The 26,666-nt window shown below is 41.2% G+C and overlaps 1 protein-coding gene across 14 annotated transcripts in view; it reads left to right on the forward strand.

Annotated features, from left to right (window-relative positions):
• Positions 1-26,666, forward strand: part of DEPDC5 (DEP domain containing 5, GATOR1 subcomplex subunit) — a 138,548-nt gene that overhangs the window by 43,500 nt on the left and 68,382 nt on the right. For all 14 annotated transcript variants that reach the window (XM_059408904.1, XM_059408903.1, XM_059408906.1 and 11 more), the window contains 9 exons: positions 7,846-7,949; positions 8,235-8,309; positions 9,863-9,997; positions 10,835-10,896; positions 11,504-11,577; positions 16,905-16,974; positions 19,338-19,374; positions 20,130-20,250; positions 22,537-22,757. In XM_059408904.1, coding sequence (XP_059264887.1) covers positions 7,846-7,949; positions 8,235-8,309; positions 9,863-9,997; positions 10,835-10,896; positions 11,504-11,577; positions 16,905-16,974; positions 19,338-19,374; positions 20,130-20,250; positions 22,537-22,757 — 899 coding nt within the window. The remainder of the gene's footprint in view (positions 1-7,845; positions 7,950-8,234; positions 8,310-9,862; positions 9,998-10,834; positions 10,897-11,503; positions 11,578-16,904; positions 16,975-19,337; positions 19,375-20,129; positions 20,251-22,536; positions 22,758-26,666) is intronic.

Genomic DNA, 26,666 nt, shown 5'->3' on the forward strand with positions numbered 1-26,666 from the left:
ATTAAAACAGATTGTAGAAAGCATGAATGAGTTACAAGTATAGATTTACATATGTAAATATATCATTAATATATCATTATACATCATCATAAATATATCATTAAGATAATATATCATTAATATATTAAAATTTCCTCACATTATTAAAAAATCAGCCCCAACATTTTTTTTTTAAGGTTTTATTTATTTATTTGACAGAGATCACAAGGAGGCAGAGAGGCAGGCAGAGAGAGAGAGAGGAGGAAGCAGGCTCCATGCTGAGCAGAGAGCCCCTTATGGGGCTCCATCCCAGGACCCTGGGACCATGCCCTGAGCTGAAGGCAGAGGCTTAACCCACTGAGCCACCCAGGTGCCCCAGCCCCAACATTTTTTAAATTAAAAGAAGCTTTGTTTATATTTTTCTTACTATAAAAACAATACAGATTTATTTTTAGGAAAATCATGAAATATAGTTAGGTACAGGGTAATACAATATAGGACACCCTCAATTCCACTTCCCAGGTGCAGTCATCATCACTTGGGTGTATCAAACCCTGTTCTTTGTTTATAGAGACAGAGTAGTTTTCACAGAGATGTGGTCACAGACTCCCCTGCCTTTTTTTTTTTTTTAATTTATTTATTTATTTTCAGAAAAACAGTATTCATTATTTTTTCACCACACCCAGTGCTCCATGCAATCCGTGCTCTCTATAATACCCACCACCTGGTACCCCAACCTCCCACCCCCCACTCCCCTGCTTTTTTCACATGATGTTTTAAACGAGCATTTTCTTTTTAAGATTTTATTTATTTGACAGACAGAGAGCGCGAGAGAGGGAACACAAGCAGGAGGAGTGGGAGAGGGAGAAGCAGGCTTCCTGCTGAGCAGGGAGCATGATGTGGGGCTCAGTCCCAGGATGCTAGGATCATGACCTGAGCTGAAGGCAGATGCTTAACAACTGAGCCACCCAGGCACCCCAAAACCAGCATTTTCCACTAACTTCATCACAAATGCCATTCCATGTCAAATACTGTTTCCACAGCATCATTTTTATTGCTCTGTAGACATTTCATTTGATTGCTAGCATTTATTGAACACAAGTAATTTTCAACTTTCCACTACTGTCAGAAGTTCTACCAGTAAATGGTCTTACAGTGTGTAAGCATTAGCTTAGTTATAACCTTAAGCATAAACAGGATAAGTTCCCAGAAACCGAGTTATTGGGTCAAAGATATTCTGTTTCTGTTAAGGCTTTTTATTGGTGTTGCCAAATTGCCCTGCAAAACCACGGAAGTTAAAAAAAAAATCTGTTTTCCCAGTAGTTATGTTATTTCTCTGTCCTTTCCAACACTGAATACTATTTTCTTTCTTCACAGTTAGAGTGGAAGAACAGTTACCTCACTAAGTCTTAATAATCATTTCTTTTAATACCAAGAGTAAATATTTTCTCATGCTGATTGGCCTTTGTATTTCTCTTTTGCAAATTGTATATTCATCTTCTTAGCTAATTTTTTCATCTTTTTTGTTTTTTGTCTTATCCCTGGTTTGACTTTGTAATCCAGAGGGAAGTACTTTTAATACTGTGGTATGTTTCTCTAGATCTTTTTCTCTTTGGCCCATTTTATTTTATTTTTTAAATATTTTAGTTTATTTTTTAAGTAATGTCTACACTGAGTGTGGGGCTTAAACCTATAATCCTGAGATCAAGAGTTGCATGGTCCACTGACTGAGCCAGCCAGGTACTCCTGTTTAGCCTGTTTTAAAATTGGATGATTTTTTTGGCTTGCTTTGTTTTTTTTTTTTTTTTTTTTTTAAAGGTTTTATTTATTTATTTGACAGAGAGAAATCACAAGTATACAGAGAGGCAGGCAGAGAGAGAGGAAGGGAAGCAGGCTCCCTGCTGAGCAGAGAGCCCGATACGGGACTCGATCCCAGGACCCTGAGATCATGACCCGAGCCAAAGGCAGCGGCTTAACCCACTGAGCCACCCAGGCGCCCCTGGCTTGCTTTGTTTTTAATAAAATCAAATATACTTGGGTGAGATAGCATTGTGAACCTCCATTACTCATATTAAATGGCTATCAAAGAGGATTTCATTTTTGATAGTTATATATCTATTGTAGCCTGAAATTTTATCATATCATACGATATCTTTATTGTTAGATATTTAATCTTTTTCTAATTTTTATTTATTTATTAAAGATTTTATTTCTTTATTTGACAGAGGGAGAGAGAGCACAAGTAGGCAGAGTGGCAGGCAGAGGGAGAGGGAGAAGCAGGCTCTCCGCTGAGCAGGGAGCCTGACTTGGGGCTCTGTCCCAGGACCCTGGAATCATGACCTGAGCCAAAGGTAGCTGCTTAACTGACTAAGCCACCCAGGCACCCCTCTCATTTTTAAAAAGATTTATTTATTTCCTTGAAAGAGAGAATGAGCAGGAGGGGCAGAGGGAGAGGGAATCTCAAGTAGACGATGCTGAGTGCAGGGCCCAACACGGGGCTCAATCTCACAACCTTGAGATCATGACGTGAGCCAAAACCAAGAGTTGGATGCCCAATCAACTGCACCACCCAGGCACCCCAATCTTTTTCTAATTTTTAAATTAATCAATGTCCACTGTGATATACAGGTATATAGTTATGCATTACTGAATGTTTCTTGCTTTTTTTAAAAGATTTTTAAAAAAGATTTTATTTATTTATTTGATAGACGGAAATCACAAGTAGGCAGAGAGGCAAGCAGAGAGCGGGGGGGAGGCAGGCTCCCTGTTGAGCAGAGATCCCAATGAGGGGCTTGATCCCAGGACCCTGGGATCATGGCCTGAGCCGAAGGCAGAGGCTTTAACCCACTGAGCCATCCAGGTGCCCCTATTTTAAAGATTATTTATTTATTTATTTGACAGAGAAATTACAAGTAGGCAGAAGAAGGCAGAGAGGCAGGCAGAGAGAGAGGGAGAAGCAGGCTCCCTGCTGAGCAGAGAGCCTGATGTGGGGCTTGATCCCAGGACCATGGGATCACGACCCGAGCTGAAGCCAGAGGCTTAATCCACTGAGCCACCCAGACTCCCCGCCTTTTTTTTTTTTTTTTAATTAAGACTTCTAATTTTTTTAGAGCAATTTTGGGTTCCCAGCAAAATTGAGAGAAGGTACAGGGATTTCCCAAAACTTTCTCTACCCACATCTACATAATGCCATTCTCATATTATCAACATCCTTTACCAGAGTGATGCCATCGTTAGAACTAATGAACCTACACAGATACACCATAATCACTGAAAATCCATAGTTTACCTTAGGACTCACTCTTGGTATTGTACTCTCTGTAGGCTTTGACAAATATTTAATGATATATCTCCATCATTATAGTATCTTGCAGAGTATTTTTACTGCCCTAAAAATCCTCAGTGTATCACTATTCATCCCTTCCTCCAAAGCCCTAATCCTTGGCAACCACTGATCTATTTAGAGTCTGTACAGTTTTGCCTTCTCCAGAAAGTCATGTAGTTGGAATCATACAGTATATAAGCTTTTCAGATTGGCTTCTTTCACTTAGTAATATGCACTTAAGTTTCCTTCAAGTCTTGTCATGGCTCATTTCTTTTTAGCACTCAGTAGTATTCCATTTTCTGGATATACCACAATTTATTTATCCATTCATCTACTGAAGGACATCTTGGTTGCTTTCAAGCTTTGGCAGTTATAAATTAGGCTTCTATAAACATCTGTGTGTAGGTTTTTGTGTGGACCCAAGTTTTCATCTCCTTTAGGCAAATATGAAGGAGTTTGACTGCTAGATCATATGATGAGAGTATGTTTAAGAAACCACCAAACTGTCTTCCAAAGTGGCTGCATTATTTTGCATTCCCACCAGCAAAGAATGACAGTTTCTGTTGCTCCACATCCTTACTAACATTTGGTGTTGTCAGTGTCCTGGATTTCAGCCATTCTGATAAGTATATAGTGGTCCCTTATTGTTGTTTTAATTTGCATTTCCCCATATGACATGATGTGGATCATCTTTTCATATACTTATTTGCCATGTGTGTATCATCTGAGGTGTCTTTTTAGGTGTTCTGCCTATTTTTAATTGGGTTGTTTGTTTCTTATTGTTGAGTTTTTTTTTTTTTTTAAGATTTTTAAAATTTATCTGACAGCGATCACAAGTAGGCAGAGAGGCGGGCAGAGAGAGAGGAGGAAGCAGGCTCCCTGCTGAGCAGAGAGCCCAATGCGGACCTAGATCCCAGGTCCCTGGAATCATGACCTGAGCCAAAGGCAAAGGCTTTAACCCACTGAGCCACCCAGGCGCCCCTTACTGTTGAGTTTTAAGAGTTTTTTGTGTATTTTGGATGATAGTCCTTTATCAAATGTGTTTTTTGCCAGCATTTTCTTCTAGTCTGTGGCATGTCTTCTCATTCTTTTAACATTGTCTCAGAGCAGAAGTTTTTGTATTTTAATAAGATCTAGCTTATTAGTCTTTTTGTTTCATGGATTGTGGCTTTGGTGTTGAATCTAAAAAGTCATCATCCTACCCAGGGTTATCTAGGTTTTGTGGTATATTATCTTTTAGGAGTTTTATAGTTTTATTTTTTTTTTAAAGATTTTATTTATTTATTATTTGAGAGAGAGAGAGATTGATGAGTAAGAGGAGGGGCAGAGGGAGAAGCAGACTTCCTGTGGAGCAGGGAGCCCAATGTGGGACTCAATCCCAGGACCCTGGGACCATGACCTGAGCCGAAGGCAGATGCCCAACCAATTGGGCCACCCAGGTGTCCAATATAGTTCTACATTTTATATTTAGGTCCACAATCTACTTTGAGTTGGTTTTTAAAAAGTTTTCTGCCAAAACCCAGGATCAAAGCATATATTTTAGTTAATTTTTATGAAGAGTGTAACGTCTGTGTCTGGCTTGCTTGCTTGCTTTCTTTCTCTTTTTTTTGCATGTGTATGTCCAGTTGTTCCAGCACCATTTGTTGAAAAGAATATCTTTGTTCCATTGTGTTATCTTTGCTTCTTTGTCAAAGATCTATTGATATATTTTGGGGATTCTATTTCTAGGTCCTCAATTCTGTTCCATTAATCTGTTTGTCTACTATTTCACCAGTGCCACACTGTGTTGATTACTGTAGCTTCTTGAAGCTTCAAAGGTGTCCAACTTTGTTCTCTTTCAATATTGGGTTGGCTATTCTGGGTCCTGTGTGTTTCTTTTCTTTCTTTCTTTCTTTCTTTTTTTTTTTTTAAAGATTTATTTATCTTAGAGGGTAAGAGCTGGGGAGATAGGGGCATAGGATGAGAGAGAGAGAGTTTTGTTTTGTTTTTTAAAGATTTTATTTATTTATTTGAGAGAGAGCATGAGAGGGGAGAGGTCAGAGGGAGAAGCAGACTCCCCTCCGAGCAGGGATCCCGATGTGAGACTTGATCCCAGGACTCCAGGATGATGACCTGAGCCTAAGGCAGTTGCTTAACCAACTGAGCCACCCAGGTGCCAAGGGAGAGAGAGTCTTAAATGGACTCAGCACTGAGTGTAGAGCCCAACTTGAGATCATGACCTGATCCAAAACCAAGAGTCAGACACTAACTGACTCTGCTACCCGGATACTCCCTTTGTCTGCCTTCCTTCCTTCCTTCTTGCTCTCCCTCCCTCCCATTTTCCTCCCTCCCTCTATCCTTTCCTTTTTCTCCTCTCTTTCCTTCTCTCCTCCTCTCTTTTTTAAAAGATTTTATTTATTTATTTGAGAGAGATATCAAGAGAGAACATGTGCAGAGGCAGGGGAGAGGGAGAAAGAAGCAGGCTACCCACTGAGCGGGGAGCCCAATTCAGGGCTCCATCCCAGGACCCAGGATCATGACCTGAGCTGAAGGCAGATGCTTAACCAGCTGAGCCACCCGGGCACCCACTGCTGTGTGTTTCTTTAGGATAAGTTCCTAGCATTAAAATTGCTAGGTTAGGGGCACCTGGGTGGCTCAGTCAGTTAAGCTACTGCTCAGGTCATGATCCCAGGGTCCTGGGATGGAGCTCTGCATCAGGCTCCCTGCTCAGCTGGGAGCCTGCTTCTCCTCCCCTGCCACTCCCCCTGCTTGTATTCTCTGACTCTATCCCTCTGTCAAATAAATAGATAAATTAAATCTTTAAAAAAAAATAAAATTGCTAATTTAATACAAATGTATGTATTTTCATTTAAATTTAAATTTTACTTCTTGTGGTACATTCACATGGTTCAGAAGGTCTATAGTAAATAGATTGCCACCTATCACTTCTTTCTTTCCTTTTTTTTTTTTTTAATATTTTGTTTATTTATTTATTTGACAGACAGAGATCACAAGTAGGCTGAGAGGCAGGCAGAGAGAGGAGGAAGCAGGCTCCCCGCTGAGCAGAGAGCCCTATGCAGGGCTTGATCCCAGGATCCTGAGATCATGACCTGAGCCAAAGGCAGAGGCTTTAACCCACTGGGCCACCCTGGCACCCTTTTTTTTTTTTTTTTTTTAAATACTTTATTTTTAAGGAACACCTGGGTGGCTTAGTTGGTTAAGTATCTGCCTTCGGGTCAGGTCATGATCTCAGGTTCCTGGGATCAAGCCTTGAATTGGGATTCCTGCTCAGCTGCTCGGCACCTCTCTTTGTCTCTCAAATAAATAAATACAATAAAAAAAAAAAAAAGATTTTATTTTTAAGTAATCTCCATGCCCAACGTAGAGCTCCAGCTTACAAACCTGAGGTCAAGAGTTGCAAGCTCTACTTACTGAGCCAGCTAGGTGCCCCATTTGTATTATTTATTTATTTAGATTTTATTTATTTATTTGAGAGAGAGAGAGCAGGAAAGCATGAGCAGGTGAGGGGCATAGGCTCCCTGCCAAGTAGGGAGCCTGATGTGGTGCTCGATCTTGGGACTCCAGGATCATGACCTGAGCTGCAGACAGACGCTTAACCGACTGAGCTGCCCAGGTGTCCATTCTTACTTGTTTTAAAAGATTTTATTTTTAAGTAATCTCTATGCCCAACATGAGGCTCAAACTCACAACCCTAGATCAAGAGTCTCATGCTCCACTGGGTGAGCCAGTGAGGCTCGCCCCAACCCATCCCTTTCTATTAATCTAGTTTCCTGACCTAGACATGTTTATCGGATATATATGTAAAACATACATACAGTTATTTTCTTTTTTTTTTTTAAGATATTTTTATTTATTTGTTTGACAGACAGAGATCACAGGTAGGCAGAGAGAGAGAGAGGAGGAAGCAGGTCCCCCGCCGAGCAGAGAGCCCGATGTGGGCCTCGATCCCAGGACCCTGGGACCACGACCTGAGCCGAAGGCAGAGGCTTTAACCCACTGAGCCACCCAGGCGCCCCCAGATATTTTCATTTAGGGTTTTTATATATTCCCTAATTGTAATTCATTATGTGAAAATTTCATATTCCTACTCAATGCTAGGTATTAATACAATCTCAAGGCAGTTTTAAAATATATATATTTTAAAGATTTTATTTATTTATTTGACAGAGAGAGAGATCACAAGCAGGCAGAGAGTCAGGCAGAGAGAAAGGGGGAAGCAGGCTCCCCGCCGAGCAGAGAGCCCGATGTGGGGCTCTATCCCAGAACCCTGAGATCATGACCTGAGCTGAAGGCAGCGGCTCAATCCACTGAGCCACCCAGGCGCTCCAAAATATTTTATTTTTGTTTTCAATCTGTGTGACTGTTTATGTGATTACATTCCTTTGTTAATGTTTGTTATGTGCATTTGACTTTAATACTTGTTATTATATGGTAAATTACCCTAACCTTGGGAATCCCATCTTCTCCTTTCCTTCAAAACCCTGTGAAGGACCTGATGTAAATAATAAGCTCTTCAGTATTTATGACAATATTCCTTTCAGAGTGGTGGTGCAGAATGAAAGGAGAGAAGAGTGGACTTCACTCCTTGTGACCATTAAAAAACTCTTCATCCAGTATCCAGTGTTGGTGCGACTGGAACAGGCAGGTACTGCATACATATGATAGGAGGTGCGGCAGGGAAAGGAGGATGGAGAGATGAAGGAGGGGAGGTGAAGAGGTTCATGCTTGCTTCCTTCCCAGTGCTGGGCATAGTTTCTGCTTCTGGTCGGGTTTCTATTTCTAGTTGCGTCCACTTGTTCATTAGGTATGCAGTAAGTTCAGTAATGTTCCTACTACAGGGTTGGGCGGCCCTGTCCAACTACTTTCTGCTTGTTCTTTTAGAGTTCATCTTTCATGAGATACTTTTCCTTCTTGTGTTTTTTTGCTTCAGAGGGTTTTCCTCAAGGAGACAATTCTACCTCAGCACAAGGAAACTACCTAGAGGCCATCAATCTGTCATTCAATGGTGAGTAAGGACACTAGCCATGGTGAGCTGGCATCTTGTTTACCACATGGATATGAACTTCTTCTTTTTTTTTTTTTTTAATTTTATTTACTTACTTGACAGAAATCACAAGTAGGCAGAGAGGCAGGCAGAGAGAGAGAGGAGGAAGCAGGCTCCCCACTGAGCAGAGAGTCCAATGTTGGGCTCGATCCCAGGACCCTGAGATCATGATCTGAGCCAAAGGCAGAGGCTTTAACCCACTGAGCCACCCAGGCACCCAGGCTATGAACTTCTTTTTACTATCATCCAAAGACCTAGATCCAGTTGATAATCTCCCCACCCACCTACCTCAAAGATTAATTGAAAGCAATAACTTCTGATTGGATGGTTTTAATGGCCAACATTAAGCTTTTGGTTCTGCTGTTCTCATCTGCTTCTCATGGTAACCTGAGAGTAAAGAGCTGGAAGGAATCTTCCTTGGGCTGCTTTACTAAAACTTTGTTCTTGATATTTTCTACCTTATCCCTCAATTGCTTCTAGGGAATTAAAAAAAGATTTTTTTTTAAATTACAAAAGGAACTCATGTTTCTAGAATTCAAATAATCAGAGGTATATCAAGTAAAAAGGAAGATCTCTCCCCTCCCTCTACTGTCAGTTCCCTTCTAAGAGGGAACCTTGTTAACAGTGTGGTGTGATTTCTTCCAAAGGTTTGTTCCAGCATATATGTGTGAGGTGATACGCTTTGTTTCCAAATAACTGAAACCTACTTAATTGGTTTACACAAAAAGGGAAATTTACTCTCAGGATATAGAAACCTGGTGAGGCCACCAGGGAAGGCTTGAATATCATGCAGAAGAAGGTGGGGACAAGGTGGCTCTAGGAACTGCAAGAGCAGGTATTCCTAGAACAGTGGTCAGCTCCCAGCTCTGCGGTCAGCTCTCTCCTCTCTGTCCAGAATTCCATGTTCCCAGCACAATCTCATCGGCCCAGCTCTGGTTAGGCATCCGTTGACACTGGCTAGTGGTGGAAGTGATGATGTGTGGTCACTTCACTGCATATAACCTGCCCATGGGTCTACACCCAGGTGTGCTGGGGATTCTAAAGCACAGGGTCTTGTGTTAGTCAGTCTTTTAGTCATATTGGAACATCTTTGGTTTTCTAAAGTCAGGATTGTATAGGACAGAAAGAAAAATTAACTTGCCAGATACACAAAGTCCACTCTTTTAAATATTGTCTTAGATTAATATTTGATTTTTATGAATTTCAATACAGACTCATTTATGGATTGTTTAAATTAATGACATAAAATTTGAGCATTTAATGCTGCAAAAGGCAAGTATTAGGCATCAGTGATGGAGTGTTAGCAAAGGCAAATGTGACATAGTCTTGTGTTCAAATAGTTCTTAACGTAGATGGGGAGAGGCAGATGTGCACACGACTAACTAGAATTCAGGTGAGAATGTCGCTGCAAAGAAACATGGACAAAATACCCTGAGGGCACAGAGAGGCTCACCAGTGGCTGGTTTCTGAGAAGCTGTAACCTCTTCATTTGAGAACTTTTGCTTTCTTTCAAGTGTTTGACAAGCACTACATCAACCGCAACTTTGACCGAACTGGGCAAATGTCTGTGGTGATCACGCCTGGGGTGGGTGTGTTTGAAGTGGACCGTCTACTCATGATCTTGACCAAGCAGCGGATGATAGATAATGGTAATGTTCCTTGGTTTGTGCTGTCTCTGAGTGTTTATAGCCTCACTTACCCGTAGAACTCTGAGCTTTCCCTGGTTCTGTGTGTCAGAGATCCTGGAGATGTGAACAGTGTTAGGGGACAAAAAAAGTTCCGTGGTCAAGTTGGTTTGGGAAGTGCTGGGTCATACACAGTTTAGGCAGATTCCCTAATTGCAGGTTTTAATATGTTAGTGTATCTTGTCTATCTCTAATGGTACTCAGGGTTTTGCAAATATAAATGACACTGGAGAACTCTTTTTGGGGGGATCGTTTCAAGGAACTGGTGTGCCATCAGTCTGCCTTGGGGAGGACCATCAGATCCTCTGATCCTGTCCTCCCTCCATGATGTGCCCTGCTACCCCAGCTTGTAACCCTGGCCTCATTAAATTTGTGCTTCAACAACAAGATGGAGGTGGAATGTAGATCCTGATTGCCAGTGAAGAAGCTCCATTAAATGATATGGATTGTTTTGCTTTTTTACTGAAATAACAAAGTTCCTGTTCCTTTCTGGCCTTGAAACTTGAGTAATGGGGCCTGGGTTGTCTTTTTGACCAATCATGATTTACAAAGCGGTCAAAGGCTAATTGTCAAGGATTTAATAATTGCAGGCTGTGATGGGACCTGGTAAAGAGGAAAGAGACAAAAACGCATCTATTTATTTCTCTGCTCTGTAGGCAAATAAGGTTATAAATCATAGGATGGGAAGTCAGCTTTGCCTCATACCCTGACCCGCTTAAATAGTATTGTTAATAGATTAGGACACTTATCTCTACTTTTCCCACCTCCACCCCAATCTCTTTTCGTCTTCTGTCTTTTTAGGAATTGGTGTGGACTTGGTATGCATGGGGGAGCAACCATTACATGCTGTCCCGTTGTTCAAGGTAATTCGATTTTGGAGTGCTTCCTAAACCAATTTCCTAGTACTAGGGTGGTCTTGAGAATACTGCTGAATAAGGGCGTCTGGGTGGCTCAGTTGTTAAGCATTTGCCTTTGGTTCAGGTCATGATCCCAGGGTCCTGGGATCAAGCCCCACATCTGGCTCCCTGCTTGGTGGGAAGTCTGCTTCTCCCTCTCCTATTCTACCTGCTCGTGTTCCCTCTCTCACTGTGTCTCACTCTGTCAAATAAATAAAATCTTGAAAACAATAAAAGAATGAATACTTCAGAACAGAAAAGTTGAAGTGAGTTGGGGGAAATTGGAGGGGGAAATGAACCATGAGATACAGTGGACTCTGAGAAACAAACTGAGGGTTTTGGAGGGGAGAGGCTTGGGGGGTTGGGTGAGCCTGGTGGTGGGTGTTAAGGAGGGCACGTATTGCATGGAGCATTGGCTGTGGTGCATAAACAGTGAATGCTGGAACACTGAAAAGAAATAAAATAAAATAAAATGGAAAAAAAAAAACTTAAAAAAAAAAGAAAAGAAAAGTTAGAGCAGTTCCATAGCCTCCTTGTTTTCTAGCTGATCTGTGACCTGGCTTTTTTCTTCTAGCTACATAATCGAAGTGCGCCTCGTGATTCTTGTCTGGGTGATGACTATAATATTCCTCACTGGATAAACCACAGGTAGGTGTGACCTTGATTCGTAGTAGATGATGTGGGTTTTGAGTAACTTCCTTGCCATTTTCTCTTCCCATCTATAAAGTTCTTTTTTTTTTTTTTTTTAAAGATTTTATTTGTTTATTTGACAGAGACACAGCGAGAGAGGGAACATAGCAGGGGGAGTGGGAGAGGGAGAAACAGATCTCCCTTTGAGCAGGGAGCTGGATGCGGGGCTCAATCTCAGAACCCCAGAATCATGACCTGAGCCGAGGGCAGCTGCCTAACAACTGAGCCACCCAGGCATCCCCCCTTCCCCCGCCAATCTGTAAAGTTCTTACCATAGAAACTTTTGTCCAGAAAATGCAGAGACCAAAGTTCCAGTGTTTGCTTAGAGTTTCTGTACATGCAAAGCGGTGGCAGTAACATAAGAACAGTCTAGAGTGAAAAAATAAAGGCAAATTTGAAGGACTTATTTTTATTATTAGCCCTAGCTACTAAAATTCCCAGCTCCCACAGATTATAGCAGATGAACATTCTGCCCTTCTCTGTTTGTAGAAAAATCCCCAAGCCTCTTCTTCACATTGGGACAAGGCCTCAGTGTTTCTGCTGACTGAGACTCAATGGGGTTATCTCTCATGCCTCTCTCAGTGCTACTGCCTTCTCCCATCCTCATGTTTTTGAATATCTGCAATATTTTTTAATTTTATTTTTAAGATTTTATTTACTTGATAGCATAAGCAGGGGGAGCGGGAGAGGGAGAAGCAGGTTGCTCGCTGAGCGGAAAGTCTTCTGTGGGGTCCTGGGATCATGATCTGAGCCCAAGGCAGTTGCTCAACCAACTGAGCCCCCCAAGTGCCCCGGATAACTGCAGTAGTCTTTTTTTTTTTTTTTTTTTTAAGATTTTGTTTATTTATTTGATAGAGAGAGATCACAAGTAGCAGAGAGGCAGGCAGAAAGAGAGCAGAGAAGCAGGCTCTCTGCTGAGCAGAGAGCCCGATGTGGGTCTCGATCCCAGGACCCTGAGATCATGACCCGAGCCAAAGGCAGCGGCTTAACCACTGAGCCACCCAGGCGCTCTGCAGTAGGCTTATTAGTGTGTCTATTTCTGATCTCTCTCCTTCAGTCCATCCTTTAGATCAGGGTTTTTCAACCTCAGCACTACTGACATTTTGGGCCAGATCATCTTTGTTGTTGGGGGGCTGCCCCATGCCTTGTAGGAAGTTGAGCAGCATCCCTGATCTCTACCCACCAGATGCCAACAACACCTACCCCCAGCGTGATAACCAAAATGTCTATGAGAACTGTGGCTAAGTGAATTTTCCTATAAAAAAACCTGGAGCGAGTTAACTGTTCCTTTGAAATCTGCCAGTAGAGCTCATAACCTCCTGGAAACTAACTATGAGAACTAGATATCTGCAGACCTGCCAAAAGTGAAAAGACTTGAGCTATTATTCTTTTTAGTGTTTTATGATTTTTAAAAAAAATGCCTGCAGGTTTATGGAAAGTGCAGTCGAAACCATTGGAAACTGGAAAGGGAAATCATTTAAATTAAAAAAAAAAATTTAAAAATTTAAAAAAATCCAGTGTCTCCTACAGTACCACATGCCTCCCGATTGGCAGAATCCCACTCATTCCCCATTCCCCACTTCGAGAATCAGTTCTTTAGGCCAGTGGTTTCTTCTTTCCGATTTTTTTCTTAAGCAACAGCCTCCCCACCTTTTTTTTTAAGTATAAATCTTACTTGCAACCAAGTATACAGTAGTGAGAAAGTACTCTTTTCACTTTTGTATGAGGAAAAGTTCACTTTTCCTGATGTAGTAGGCCCATATGTCACACCAAGGAACCCTGGGGTTCTGCGGGCCAGCATCTGTCAACTACCATTCTACTTGGTTACCAGAGTCATTTCATGAAAAGTAAATCCCGTTGCTTTTCTTCTCTGATTACTCATACCTGCTTGATGAAGACTGAAGTGTTTGACATCTGAGGCCTCCTTTCCCCCCTTTGCCCTCTTTTATTCTGCATAGCAGATGCACACTTGCCCCTCTTCTGAGTCTTTCTACCTGGAGGGCCTCTCCACCTGCCCTCTTCCTCACAAATGCCTATTTATCCTCTAAAACCTGACCTCAGCAACTCTCTCCTGCGAGTTTTTCCTGTGCTGTCCTGGAGAGCCAAAAGCCACCTTCTCTTGAGTGCTTCTGGAGCATTCTGCCCTTCCCTGGGTTGTCTGTTTTAAGGCGGCATTCTGTGAAGGGCAGAAGACTGCTCAGCTGTTCCCCAAGCTAAACAGAACCTGTAATTTTGTCTTCTGTTTAGTTAGAAGTCTTTGCTGGAGACCAGCTTGAAAATTGATCACAAATGCTGATTTTGGCCTTCTGGTTTTTTCTCTACCTTTGCTATGGGCCAGATTGCCCTTGTATGGTGGTTGCTCCCAGTCAGCTGTAATCATTCATAGGTGAAGAACCAAGAAGGAATAGTGGTTTGGCTATCCGTGTAAGGATGGTCTGGTCACCCAGTAATTATCCTGTTCTGAGTGTGCCTCTCCCTTCTCAGCGCAGTGAGGGACTCTCTGGCTGGTCATCCATGTGATTCCGTTATGTACATGTGTGTGTAACTGTTCAGTGATGTTCAGTTTTGTATGTTGTCATTGCATTGCTTGATGAAGTCACTTTAAGAAAAAGTGCCTGCTTTCCAAGAGGTTGCCTTCAGAATCTTTCTCATCTTGTATTTATGTTACTGTCGTTTTAAAAACTTGGTCCAAGTAAAATAGTATTTTGAACTTTTTAGATTTTTCACTTATTTCAGGGAGCAATGTATCTTCTTTTTTGTCAGCCCTTTAATTAGTTTTGGCTTTGTAATCTTTAAATAGACATTCAGATTCTTTTGCCCATAAGAAAATAGCTACTGTTTAATTATACACCATATTTCATGGTTTTATGTTTAGTTTAGGAAATAATTAAAGGACAGAGTAGCTGTAGCACACAAAAAATTATATAAGAATTTAAGCACTGTAATTTCCTCAAATTTTAATTAATAATAACTTGAAGGTTTCCTGATGTATCACTTTATTTTTCATGCCAAATTGGCTCTCTGATGCCATTTAAGATGGATGATAGATCCAGGTGGGGCTTCAGAATTTGAGAGCTGGGATGGCCTGAGGCCTGCTTTTCACTTCTCATTGTGAGCCTTATTTGCTTGAGCCATCCAGGGACAGGAGCAAAGAGGGCTGGCTGCCTGGGCTACATGGCTGCTCACAGGGGCCATTGTTCTCATTCTGTCCGCAGCCTCTTCAAAAGCATCCCACAAGGCCAGAGAGCTTACCTGAAGCATAAACAAATTGTCTTCAGTGAAAAATTATCACTCTCCAAAAAGATCCAAAAAGTAAATTAATAGCAGATATATGAGTTACGAAGGTGGGGGATATCACCGACTATCCCCAGAGACTGTTTTGGAGATCATAGAGACCTCCAGTCACACTGTATAGGTGAGGAACCTGAGTTCCAGAGAGGTAAAGTGGCTTGTTGAACAACAAATTCATGGCAAACCTGAAGCTATTGGTTTAAACCATTTGAAATTGTGATAGGAGACTGGTTTTGACTTTTTTTTTTTTTTAAGATTTTATTTATTTATTTGACAGAGAGAGATCACAAGTAGGCAGAGAGGCAGGCAGAGAGAGAGAGAGGAGGAAACAGGCTCCCTGCTGAGCAGAGAGCCCGATGTGGGACTCGATCCCAGGACCCTGAGATCATGACCTGAGCCGAAGGCAGCGGCTTAACCCACTGAGCCACCCAGGCGCCCTGGTTTTGACTTTTAAACACAGCAATTTCATGTGGATAAATCTAGTAGAAACCCATTGTTCTGGCTAACATCACTATGCCACACAAATTTTTAAATTTATATTTATATTTTATTTATATTTTTCAAATTTTATTTTTATTTATATTTTATTTATATTTTATATTTTTATATTTATATATATCTTTATTTATATATTTTTTATATTTATATTTTTTGTTTATATTTATTTATATTTTTTCAAATTTTTATTTAAATTTGAGTTAGTTAACATATAGTATAATATTGGTTTCAGGAGTAGAATTTAGTGATTCATGACTTCCCTCAGATCATTTGTAATTAATATCTGGAAACAGAGCTACATCCTCTACATAGTACTTTCCTTGGTACCACTTGGAGTGGCCAAGTGCCAGGAGCTGGTTGGACTCCAGGTCTTAATGTAGTTAGTATTCTTTTTTTTTAAAAGATTTTATTTATTTATTTGACAGACAGAGATCACAAGGAGGCAGAGAGACAGGCAGAAAGAGAGGAGGAAGCAGGCTCCCTGCCGAGCAGAGAGCCTGGTGCGGGGCTCGATCCCAGGACCCTGGGATCATGACCTGAGCTGAAAGCAGAGGCTTTAACCCACTGAGCCACCCAGGCGCCCCTGTAGTTAGTATTCTTACTTTCTTGTGCACATAAAGTGTTAGTTACTAGGATTGCCCTAAAGTCTGCTGGTTATCTATTGATACTGCCTTTTTTTTTTGGCTTATGATCAGAGTTATGATGGAAGGTGGGGATTGGTTAGTATTCAGAACATCCTTCCCATAAATTAATTATAGATTAAAGAGGATGCCTGAGAAATGGAAAAGGCTGTATAGCCTCTATTTACTCATTCATTCAGTATACCCAGGGCCAGCTTGGGTTTCCCAGTTTTCTTTTGTGCCTGACATGACAAATGTGATTTTCAAAGGGGTAGGAATTTGATGGTTGTGTCTTTTTTTTTTCCCTTTCCTTTTTTTCTTCTTCTTCTTTTTTTTTTCCTTTTCTCTTCTTTTCTTTTCTTTCTTCTTAAGTAGATTCCATGGCCAGAATGGAGCCCAGTGCAGGGCTTGAACTCACAACCCTGAGATCAAGATGTGAGCTAAGGTCAAGAGTCAGATGCTCAAAAGACTGAGCCACCCCTGTGCTCTCTTTTCATGAGATCACTTTTTTCTTGCCTTGCATGATTTATTCTTGCTTACCAAATACTATTCAACCAATAAGGAGCACCTTTGGGCCCAGCATCATGCCAAGTATCAAGATGCAAAAGTATCATGGTATAAATAGATTTAAGGAGGAGTTTCTCATCCAGTTAGGAATCAGGGCTAGCATGAAACCGTTTATGGAGAATGAAAGAACAATAATTAAAACCATATTTAATGTTTTATAGTAATTACAGAACAAGTTAGAATTGGGGGAATGAGTGAAGCCTGAGACATAGGCAGTCATGAGAGGGCTAATTCATGGCTGCGTTTTAATTGTGTCTTGAAATTTAAAATGAAAGGAGCTTAGATTAATGACCCTTTCTTCTTTCACAGTTTCTATACATCCAAAAGCCAGCTCTTTTGTAACAGTTTCACCCCACGAATAAAACTGGCAGGAAAGAAGGTAGGTGTCACCAACCTCCAGAGCCTTCAGGGACAGTCCCTCACCAACATGGTTATTTTGGTCCCGAGATATGCCCTTCTCCCTTACGGTCATTAATATGTTTAAGATACTCATCTTAGAGCTTTGTAATTTTCCACATTAAATACATCAATAACAAGGCAAACCCTCCCAGACCATAAGAAATATCTTTGGGAAAAGTATGACAATTATTTGTAGTTCCTTAATAATGAAAAGAATTATTTTAGTTATGATGTGACTGGTTTATTCAGATACTGGGACCTCTCAGATACCTTTGGGGACAAAGACATGGGCATGCATTGCAGCAAAGGGGAAAGATGAAAAGATCAAATCTTAGTGGTAAAGAAATGCAAATTCAAACAAGAATAGGATTATTTTTTGCTCACCAAATGGGTTTATTTTATTTAACTTTATATTTAAACATTTCATTTTTAAGTAATTGCTACACCCAGACTTAACAACCCAAAGATCAAGAGTCACATGCTGTACGGACTGAGCCAGGCAGACACCCCTGCTTACCGGATAACCTTAAAGCAAAATAATTATACTAAGTCCTAGAAAAAGTGGTGAAGTTGGTGCTCGAGTACCTGGTTGTTGTACCATACTTATGAAAAGAATTCAGCCATGTATATCAATAGCAGTGCAAATGTTCATGCTACTTAATCAGATAATTCCATTTTGGCAATGTGGTCTAAGGAAATAACTGAGCTGTATTGAATGCAAGTGAAGTCTTGGTCCTGTATTATTTATAATAGCTACAAGTTGAAGATAATAGGGAAATGACTAAGTGGAACCATGAGATATCCACTCGATGGAATATATTCACAGCCAATAAAAATGCCAGTTTTAAGAATCTTAAAGGGTGTTTTTGATGTAATATGAAGAGAAGAGCAGACTGTTAGGTATGTAGGTGGTATACCAGTGTGCTCTCACGCAGCTGCCTGTTTCTACCAGAGCTGAACTCTGAAAGTTGTCCCATTGTCACTTTGTTAGTAGTATCAGGGCCATTTCTTCCTTTATGGGGAAGAATGGGGGGTTAATGTTACTTGTCTAATAAGGAAAATGTTAATTTCAAGGACTAGGAGGATTCTTCCTAAAATAGGCCATGTCAAGTAGTGAAGTGCTGGGAGAAGGGACTCTGCCCAGAAAGGGCCACCTCCTGTCTTCTGAGGTTTTATGCCTTCATCAGAACCCTTCTGGGCAAAGAGGAACACAGAGGAACTTCTCTGCAACATGACCATTTTTGTCTTTTTTTTCCCCACAAGATTTATTATTTGAGAGAGAGAACAAGAGCACTCATGCTGCGTGTAAGCGGTGGGGAGGGGCAGAGAGAGAGAGAGAGAGAGAGAGAGAGAGAGAATCTCCAACAGATTCTCTGCTGAGCATGGAGCCTGATGTGGGGCTTGATCTTACGACCCTGAGGTCATGAACTGAGCTGAAATTGAGAGGTGGACACCTAACTGAGCCACTCAGGTGCCCCTGCAAAAAAATAAATAAGTAAATAAAATAAAATAAAAATAAAAAAATTTTTATTTTATTTTGAAGATTTTAAAAAATATATTTGAGAGAGGGATCAAGAGAGAGAAAATGAGTGGGGTGAGAGGGTGAGGGGTGGAGGGAGAAGCAGGGTCTCCATTGAGCAGGGAGCCCCATGTTGGGCTCAATCCCAGGACTCTGGGATCATGACCTGAGCCAAAGGCAGATGCTTAACTTACTGAGCCACCCAGGCACCCCAACATGATCATTTTAAAGAAGAAACAATGAGTATTATGAACATTTAAAGGGTGCTGAAAAATATTTATTTGGGTGGAAAAAAAAAGCTCCTTCTGTTTTCTATCTCTGTATGCCATTTCAGCAAACTGGGTAATCCACTCAGTGCTGAGCTCTTGTGGGTGTAGGCAGACCGGTGAGAGTACCATGGTGAAGGGGGAGGCATGCATGCAGGGCTTAGGGTAAAGTAGGAGCAAGCCACGGTAGGACATATACACCAGTGGACTGACCAAGAGCATGAAGGGCTGGGCTTGGATTTTGGCTCTGCCAGCTGCTAACCATGTGACTTTGAGCAAGTCCCTTTTTCTCTTTAGAATTGAATATCCTTTCCTGAAGGTGGGGTGCATATCCCCATTGAATAGAGTTTTGAGGGTGACCAAGGTGTGAAGTGGGCCGGGTAGGGCCTGATACTGAGGTAGGGGGGCCTCAAGTGTTCCCTCCTGCCTTTCTGTCAGTTTCATTGAGGGGGAAGGCACGGTCCCTTCCCTGGGGAGCAGCCACCTACATATTGTGCCTTGTGATAAGTTCTGTTCTGGCAGAGGAGACAGTGATTAATTATCTATCTCATTTTACAGCCTGCCTCTGAGAAAGCAAAAAATGGCCGTGATACATGTGAGTATTTTTGTGACCTCCTTTCATCCCTTTTAGAAAGAGTCAGCTAAGCCATGGCAACAAGATCATGTGAGGTCGCAGAAACAGTTTACCACCCAGTTGGGAAACTGGAGTTCCCTTTGGAAGGTCCCTTAACCACCTTGTATATTTTTGTCCCATCACCTGCAAAATGGATGGTGACAAACCTTGTTTTTCTTTTCCTTAGGTCAGTTGTAGGGATTGGGTAGAAAATTTTAAAGTACTAACTGTGTTACATATTAAGATGATCTTTTTAAAGTGGAATCCCAGAAGAATGAAATATTGCCAAAACCTTACCTTTATTTAGTGCTATATTATTTTCTTTTTTTTTTTAATATTTTAAAATTTATTTTGAGAGAAAGAGAGATTGAGAGATAGAGAGCAAGTGGGTGGGGGAGAGGCAGAGGGAGAGAAAGAATGTAAAGTAGACTCAACGCTGAGCGAGGAGCCCTATGTGGGGTTCGATCTCAGAACCATGAGATCATGACCTGAGCCAAAATCAAGAATTCAAAGCTTAAGCGAGCCACCTATGTACCCTAGTGCTAGTGTTATTTTCTGTATCACTTCGACATGTAAGTCATTTAATTTCAACAACCTGATGAATGGATTATCATCTCGCTTTTCTTGGGCGGTCATGATGGTGATCATCTCTGCCTTGCAGATTTTGATGAAGACCCTTCGAAGGCATCTGGTTGAAATGTGTTTTAATGACTATTTGTGTGATTTATGCATTTCAGCTCTTGGGACACCAAAAGAACCTGAGAATGCCCTTCCCATCCAAGTAGATTATGATGCTTACGACGCCCAAGTTTTCAGGCTACCAGGCCCATCCCGGGCTCAGCGCCTCGCCACCTGCAGGTTTTTTGCCAGATTCACTTTGGGGTGTATATAAAAGTTGCTTGGAAAAAATCTGAGGGCCTGTGGGGACCTTCATGAGTACAACTTTGAAATTGTTTTAAATTAAAATTAGCCAATGGAAGCTATACCATGTAGCTCATTGGGAATTTTGTTTCCAAGTTCTCTGGCCCACCCATTTTGTTAGCTATATTTGCAGGAAGCATTTTCTCCAAATAAAGAGAGTGTTCTGCTTTTTCTAACCAAGAGAAACAATTCACAGATTCTAGAATATTTTTCTCACTGGGCTGCTACTAATACGTATAGATCCTATAGATCCACAGTTCCTTTTGGCTTTTTTATTCCCAGAAGGCAAGAGACTTCCCTTTAATTGCTTTTTTTTTTTTTTTTTTTAAGTAAGATTTTATTTATTTATTTAGTTGTCAGAGAGATAGAGTACAGGCAGGCAGAATGGCAGGCAGAGGCAGAGGGAGAAACAGGCTCCCTGCGGAGCAAAGAGCCCTATGTGGGACTCGATCCCAGGGCGCTGGGATCATGACCTGAACCGAAGGTAGCTGCTTAACCGACTGAGCCACCTAGGCATCCCTCTTTAATTGCTTTTTAAATTGCTCCATGGTGTTTGGTCATAAGCTAGTCTTTAAGAGTGATGTAGTTAGATTTACCAATATATTAATTTCTGAGTATTATGTTAAAAAAAAAATCCATCCCTATCCCAGGGCTTCCTCCTGCCCTTGTGAACCAAGTACCACAAACCCATTTTCCAGATTTCTTAAATATGCAAGTTTATTTAAGCACAAGTGATTGGAAAAATATGCATCCCTTCACATTGGTAAATGAGCTTATAGTGGCCACATGATTATCTTTTGTCCTTTTTCCTCATCCCAAGATGAAAACATTTAGAGCTCAGACAAAACATTTCCTAAATGTTGAGAACATTCAGTGCCATTAACTACAGCTCTTCCACACATAGATGCTGCTTAGGGGCTCGGTCGTGTTTTCATTTGGAGTATTTTAAAATGCTTTCATGGTCCAAGATCCTTGGTTTTCCTTTTTCTAATGAAAGGTGGCAAGACCTGGTATTTCAGAGACCTAGGTTATATGTTCCCTGAGGGAGCAGACCATGTTTTGGTGCTCTGTACCCTGTGCAGGACTGAGCATCCACTAGTGTCCATATATTTACTGTTGCAATAATGTACATATGGTCAGCTCAGGGGATCTGTTTTCAGGCTGTTTAAGCTCTGACTTAAGGCAAAATCCTTCCAGGTGGAAAGCAAACAGCTCTGATGCCAGAGAGGGCAAGCCTTATCTATAGTTGCTAACTTTTCCTTTTTTCCTTTTTGTCTCCCCATTGGGCTTCTCCCCTTTTGATACTTCCTCCCCCTTAGGGAGTTTTATGTTTTAATAAGAGTATACTGTTTTTTAAACCTTTATTAAGGACATGTTCGGACATGTTCGAACGTGTTCGAACAAATGGAGTAATATAATGAAGAGTGCTCAGTGTCTTGTGAGACTCATTTCATTACTTTCCTCACATTTTGTATTTTGCATTTTGCTTGAGTGTTCTAAAGCAAATCCTTTTTAAAAAACCTGTAAATACTATAATGTATGTCTCTAACAGAAACAAATAAGTAATCACAAGTACCAAAATTAACACTAATTCTTTCATATCTTCTACTAGCCAGTCTATAATTAGATTTCCCAGTTGTTTCAAAAATGTATTTTTAGTTTGAATTGGGATCTAAAGGAGATGTAGACATTGCATTTGATTAGAATATCTTTTTTTCTCTAAATGTAGTTGTGTTGCTTTCTTCATTTGGCTGATTGTTATGTTATAATGTTTAACTTCTCCTCTCTTTTCTGGATTTCCTATAAACCAGCAATGACCTCCAGAGGCTTGATTAGATTTAGGCTCAGTTTTTTCATGCAGGAAGCCTCTTGAGGTGGCACTGTGTACTTTTCTCTTGCATCATATTGTATCCTGCATAGTTGTCCCATTTTCAGTGATATGAGATGGATCAGTGGGGATCAAGCAGGGTCAGATTGGACCAGTCACTGCTTGACAGCAATTACCCTAAGACTTGGGCCATTTGCAAACAGTCAGTTCTTAACATATTATCTCAAGCTGGTCAAGGCAGAATACCTCCTACTATTTCCCACTCATAGATCACAGTGGGGGTTTTTGTTATTGGTTTCCCAAGTATCTTGGGGTGGCGACTAATTTTGTGTTTTCAGTTCTGGGTGGGGCAGCATCACTTGTTGGTTGGTAACTCATTGTCTCTCATCTTTCAGGTCTGTGCGAGAGCGGGAGAGTCACCATCGGAAGAGTGCCAGCTCCTGCGACGTCTCATCCAGTCCTTCCTTGCCCAGCCGCGCACTGCCCACTGAGGAAGTGAGGAGCCAGGCTTCTGATGACAGCTCCCTGGGCAGGAGTGCCAACATCCTGATGATCCCACACCCCCACCTGCACCAGTATGAAGTCAGCAGCTCCTTGGGCTATACCAGCACTCGAGGTCAGAGAGCTGAAGTATGGGCACAGCTAGGGACAGATGGGGACAGCTCCCTTCCTATAGCAGGGGCTAGGGGGCACGGGATGTGACCAGGTGTGGGGTTTAAGCCCCATATCTTATTTATTTCCATGCCAGTGCATTGAGCTGTATGTATGTGCCTCTGACACCTTTCCCCCCTTCACTGTAGCTGTATACCTTTCCTTCTGTTAATGTAGATACTTTCTTAGGCCTAGAGCCCAAGGTGTTTGCTCATTTCCTTTTTAAAAAAATTTTTAAATTTTTTGAAGAGTTTATTTACTTGAGAGAAGATAAGAGAAAGAGAGAGAACACAGAGGCAGAGGGAGAAGCAGACTCACTGCTGAGCAGGCAGATTCACTGCTGAGCAGGGAGACGGACATGGGACTCAATCCCAGTACTCTGAAATCATGACCTGCGCTGAAGGCAGACATTTTTTTTTTTTTTTAAGATTTTATTTATTTCTTTAACAGAGAGAGAGAGAGATCACAAGTAGGCAGAAAGGCAGGCAGAGAGAGAGGAGGAAGCAGGCTCCCCGCCAAGCAGAGAGCCCGATGCGTGACTCGATCCCAGGACCCTGAGACCATGACCTGAGCCGAAGGCAGTGGCTTAATCCACTGAGCCACCCAGGCGCCCCTGTTTACCTATTTCCTTATCACTGTCATTTGTGCCATCCCTAAAACAGCCTTTGCCTCATATTCTACTTTAAGATTTCTCGCAGTCACCTGCTAACCTGGCTTGCAGTAACGAGTGTGGGTACTGCTTTTTTTGTATCTCATCCTGCCATTCGACCGTACCTGCAGCTAGAGTCTAAAGGCCCCTCCTAAAAAAACTTCTGTTTGAAATCATTATGGATCCATGGAAAACTGCAAATTACACACGCATGCACACACATTGGGAGGTCGTATGTACCTTTCATTCATTTCCCCATGGAGACATGTTGTATAATTGTAGACAACCTCACAGTCACAGAAACTGACGCTGGTACAAGCCCACAGCGCTTATTCAGAGTTCACCAGCTTTGCATGTACTCATTTGTGCATGTGTATGTCTATGCAGGTTTTTTTTTTTTTTTTTTTTTAAGTAAGTACCATGCCCAACATGGGTCTTGAACTCATGACTCTGAGATCAAGAGTCATATGCTCTAAAAACTGAGCCAGCCAGGCACCTCCTGTGCAGTTTTATCATGTGTGTAGATTTATTTATTTGTGAGTATCATCGTAATTAAGATACCAAACTATCCCATCATCACAAGGCTGTCTTGTGCTACCCCTTTATAGCCACACACTGTCACTAATCATTCTCTTTCTCTATAATTTTGTTAATTTCGAAGATGTTCTATAAATGTAAGCATAGCCCTTCTGACTTTTGACCAGTGACTTAGGAATGTTGTATACATGCAGCTTCCCTCTGTTGCCCTCCTGGAAGGATTCCTGAAGGGTGAGGGCTGTTTTCTGTGTGCCAGGACATTGAAGGGGAAGGCATCAGCTCCAGCATCATATACACTGTGCCAAAGGCCTAGGACATTTTTTTGTTTTAATTTTATTTGTTTATTTGCGAGACAGAGAGAGAGAGCATGAGAAGGGAGAGGGTCAGAGGGAGAAGCAGAGTGCCTGCTGAGCAGGGAGCCTGATGCAGGATTTGATCCTGGGACTCCAGGATCATGACCTGAGCTGAAAGCAGTTACTTAAGCAACTGAGCCACCCAGATGCTCCAGGTCTAGGAAGATTTTTGACCGCAGGAAAAAGTTTGTTTTTTAACTGGCTCAAAGTATAAAAAAGAAATGCTGAAAGAGAAAGGAGCAGATATTTAATTGCATGACTATAGCATATAACCTATGTATATAAACATTCAAAGAAATTTTAATATGTTTGAAATTTTCTAGGTTATCTTTTTCCCACTTTCTGGAAATATCTAAGTTTGCATGACAGGTACTCCCATTTTGCTGAAAATATTCTTGGTAGGGTCTGTAACAAAAGCTAAATTAAACTAAATGTTAATTCTTTCAAAACGCTTTTTTACTCTAAAATCCAGCTCTCTGGGGAAATAACATTGTAGCTTTGAAATTAGCTTTGAAAGTAGCTTTGAAAATAGTTTTCTTAAAAATTATCTGAATAGTAGAATTGATTTCAATGTCCTTTAGTGATATTTGGGAGTTTATTGAGAAAGCCAAAAACCAATTCACCGGAATATTGTAAGGCAGTACAATCTACAGGCCCTTAGTTTACTATTTCTCTGCTATGTTCAGGGGGTCTTATCTATTTACCTACCCAACATAGCATAAAAAACATTTCCCCATTCCTCTACATGTATTTTTGACCCATTTTATCCCTTAGTCATATTTCTCATCCTTTTCAAAGCATGAACTTACCTTTTTAAAAAATTGGGTTTTCGGGGCACCTGGGTGGCTCAGTGGGTTAAGGCCTCTGCCTTCGGCTCGGGTCATGACCCCAGGGTCCTGGGATCTAGCCCTGCATCGGGCTCTGCTCGGCGGGGAGCCTGCTTCCTCCTCTCTCTCTGCCTGCCTCTCTGCCTACTTGTGATCTCTGCCTGTCAAATAAATAAATAAAATCTAAAAAAAAAAAAAAAATTGGGTTTTCTCCTTTTACTTTCATGACAACTAACTAGACCATATTCTTCTTTACTTGGTAAACCAGATCATCGGTTCATTAACTAACAGTGAAAAATACAGCTTTCACGGAGATCTGAATGTCCTCTTCTTGCATGCAGATCAGCTTTGAGGAATTAACTATTACTGTATACCAGGTTCTTTGGTAGGCATTGACTAAATATTGGTGGACAAGACAGATTCCTTGATGCCATGAAATTTGCATCTGTTTGATCCCCTTTCTAATGTGGGTGATTGCTTAGTGAACATGGGATGCACATCAGGGATGCTGGTTGTGGGTTTTAAGTCTCTGATCCACTTAGGTTATGTAGCCTGTGGCCTCCATCTCTATAATAGGGACCTGTCTGCCATTGGATGGGGGACAGGTTGAGTCTAAATATCATGCCACCTCCTTGCCAGGTCAGCACTGGATGCATCCATTTCTTCATTCTTTTCTCCCAAGAATTTTTTTTTTAAACACAGTGGCATTTGATTGCTTTCTTATGTCCAGGTCACTGAGTCAGAAGGAAGGGGTTCTGATCCACCCAGTCATTAGGGCTCAAGGATCCTTCTATCCTGGGATGCCATGATCATTAGCACTGGTCTTCAAAGTTGGCACAGTAGGGGAAAAGAGAAGGGATAATTATGAGTGGAGATATCTGTGGTCTAGGCCTTCAATTGGAGCATGTCACTTCTACCAGTGTTCTCTTGGCTAGAACAAAGTTTTTTATTTTATTTTATTATTTTCAGTATAGTTAACATACAGTGTTATATTAGTTTCAGGTGTACAGTAGAGTGATTTAACAATTCTGTACATCACCCATTGCTCGTCAGCAAGTATACTCCTTAATCCCCATGCCTCCACCCACCTCCCCTCTGGTAACTATCAGTTTGTTCTCTATAGTTAAGAGTCTATTTGTTGGTTTGTTCCTCTCTCTCTTTATCTCCTTTGCTCATTTGTTTTACATTTTGCTTAGTGTAATATTCTCTGGCTCCATGTCATTGCAAATGGCAAGTTTTCATTCTTTTTCATGGCTGAATAATTTATCATTGTATTTATATACCACATCTTTTTCCGTTCATGTATTGATGGATGCTTGGGCTGCTTCCATAATTTGGCTATTGTAAGTAATCCTGCTATAAACATAGGGGTGCATGTATCCCTTTGAATTAGTGTTTTTGTATTCTTTGAGTAAATATCTGGTAGTGTGATTACTATATCATAGGGTAATTCTATTTTTAATTTTTTGAGGAACCGCCTTACTCTTCTCCACAATGGCTGCACCGGT

Source organism: Mustela nigripes, chromosome 8, assembly GCF_022355385.1.
Source record: "Mustela nigripes isolate SB6536 chromosome 8, MUSNIG.SB6536, whole genome shotgun sequence".
Lineage (NCBI taxonomy): Eukaryota > Metazoa > Chordata > Mammalia > Carnivora > Mustelidae > Mustela > Mustela nigripes.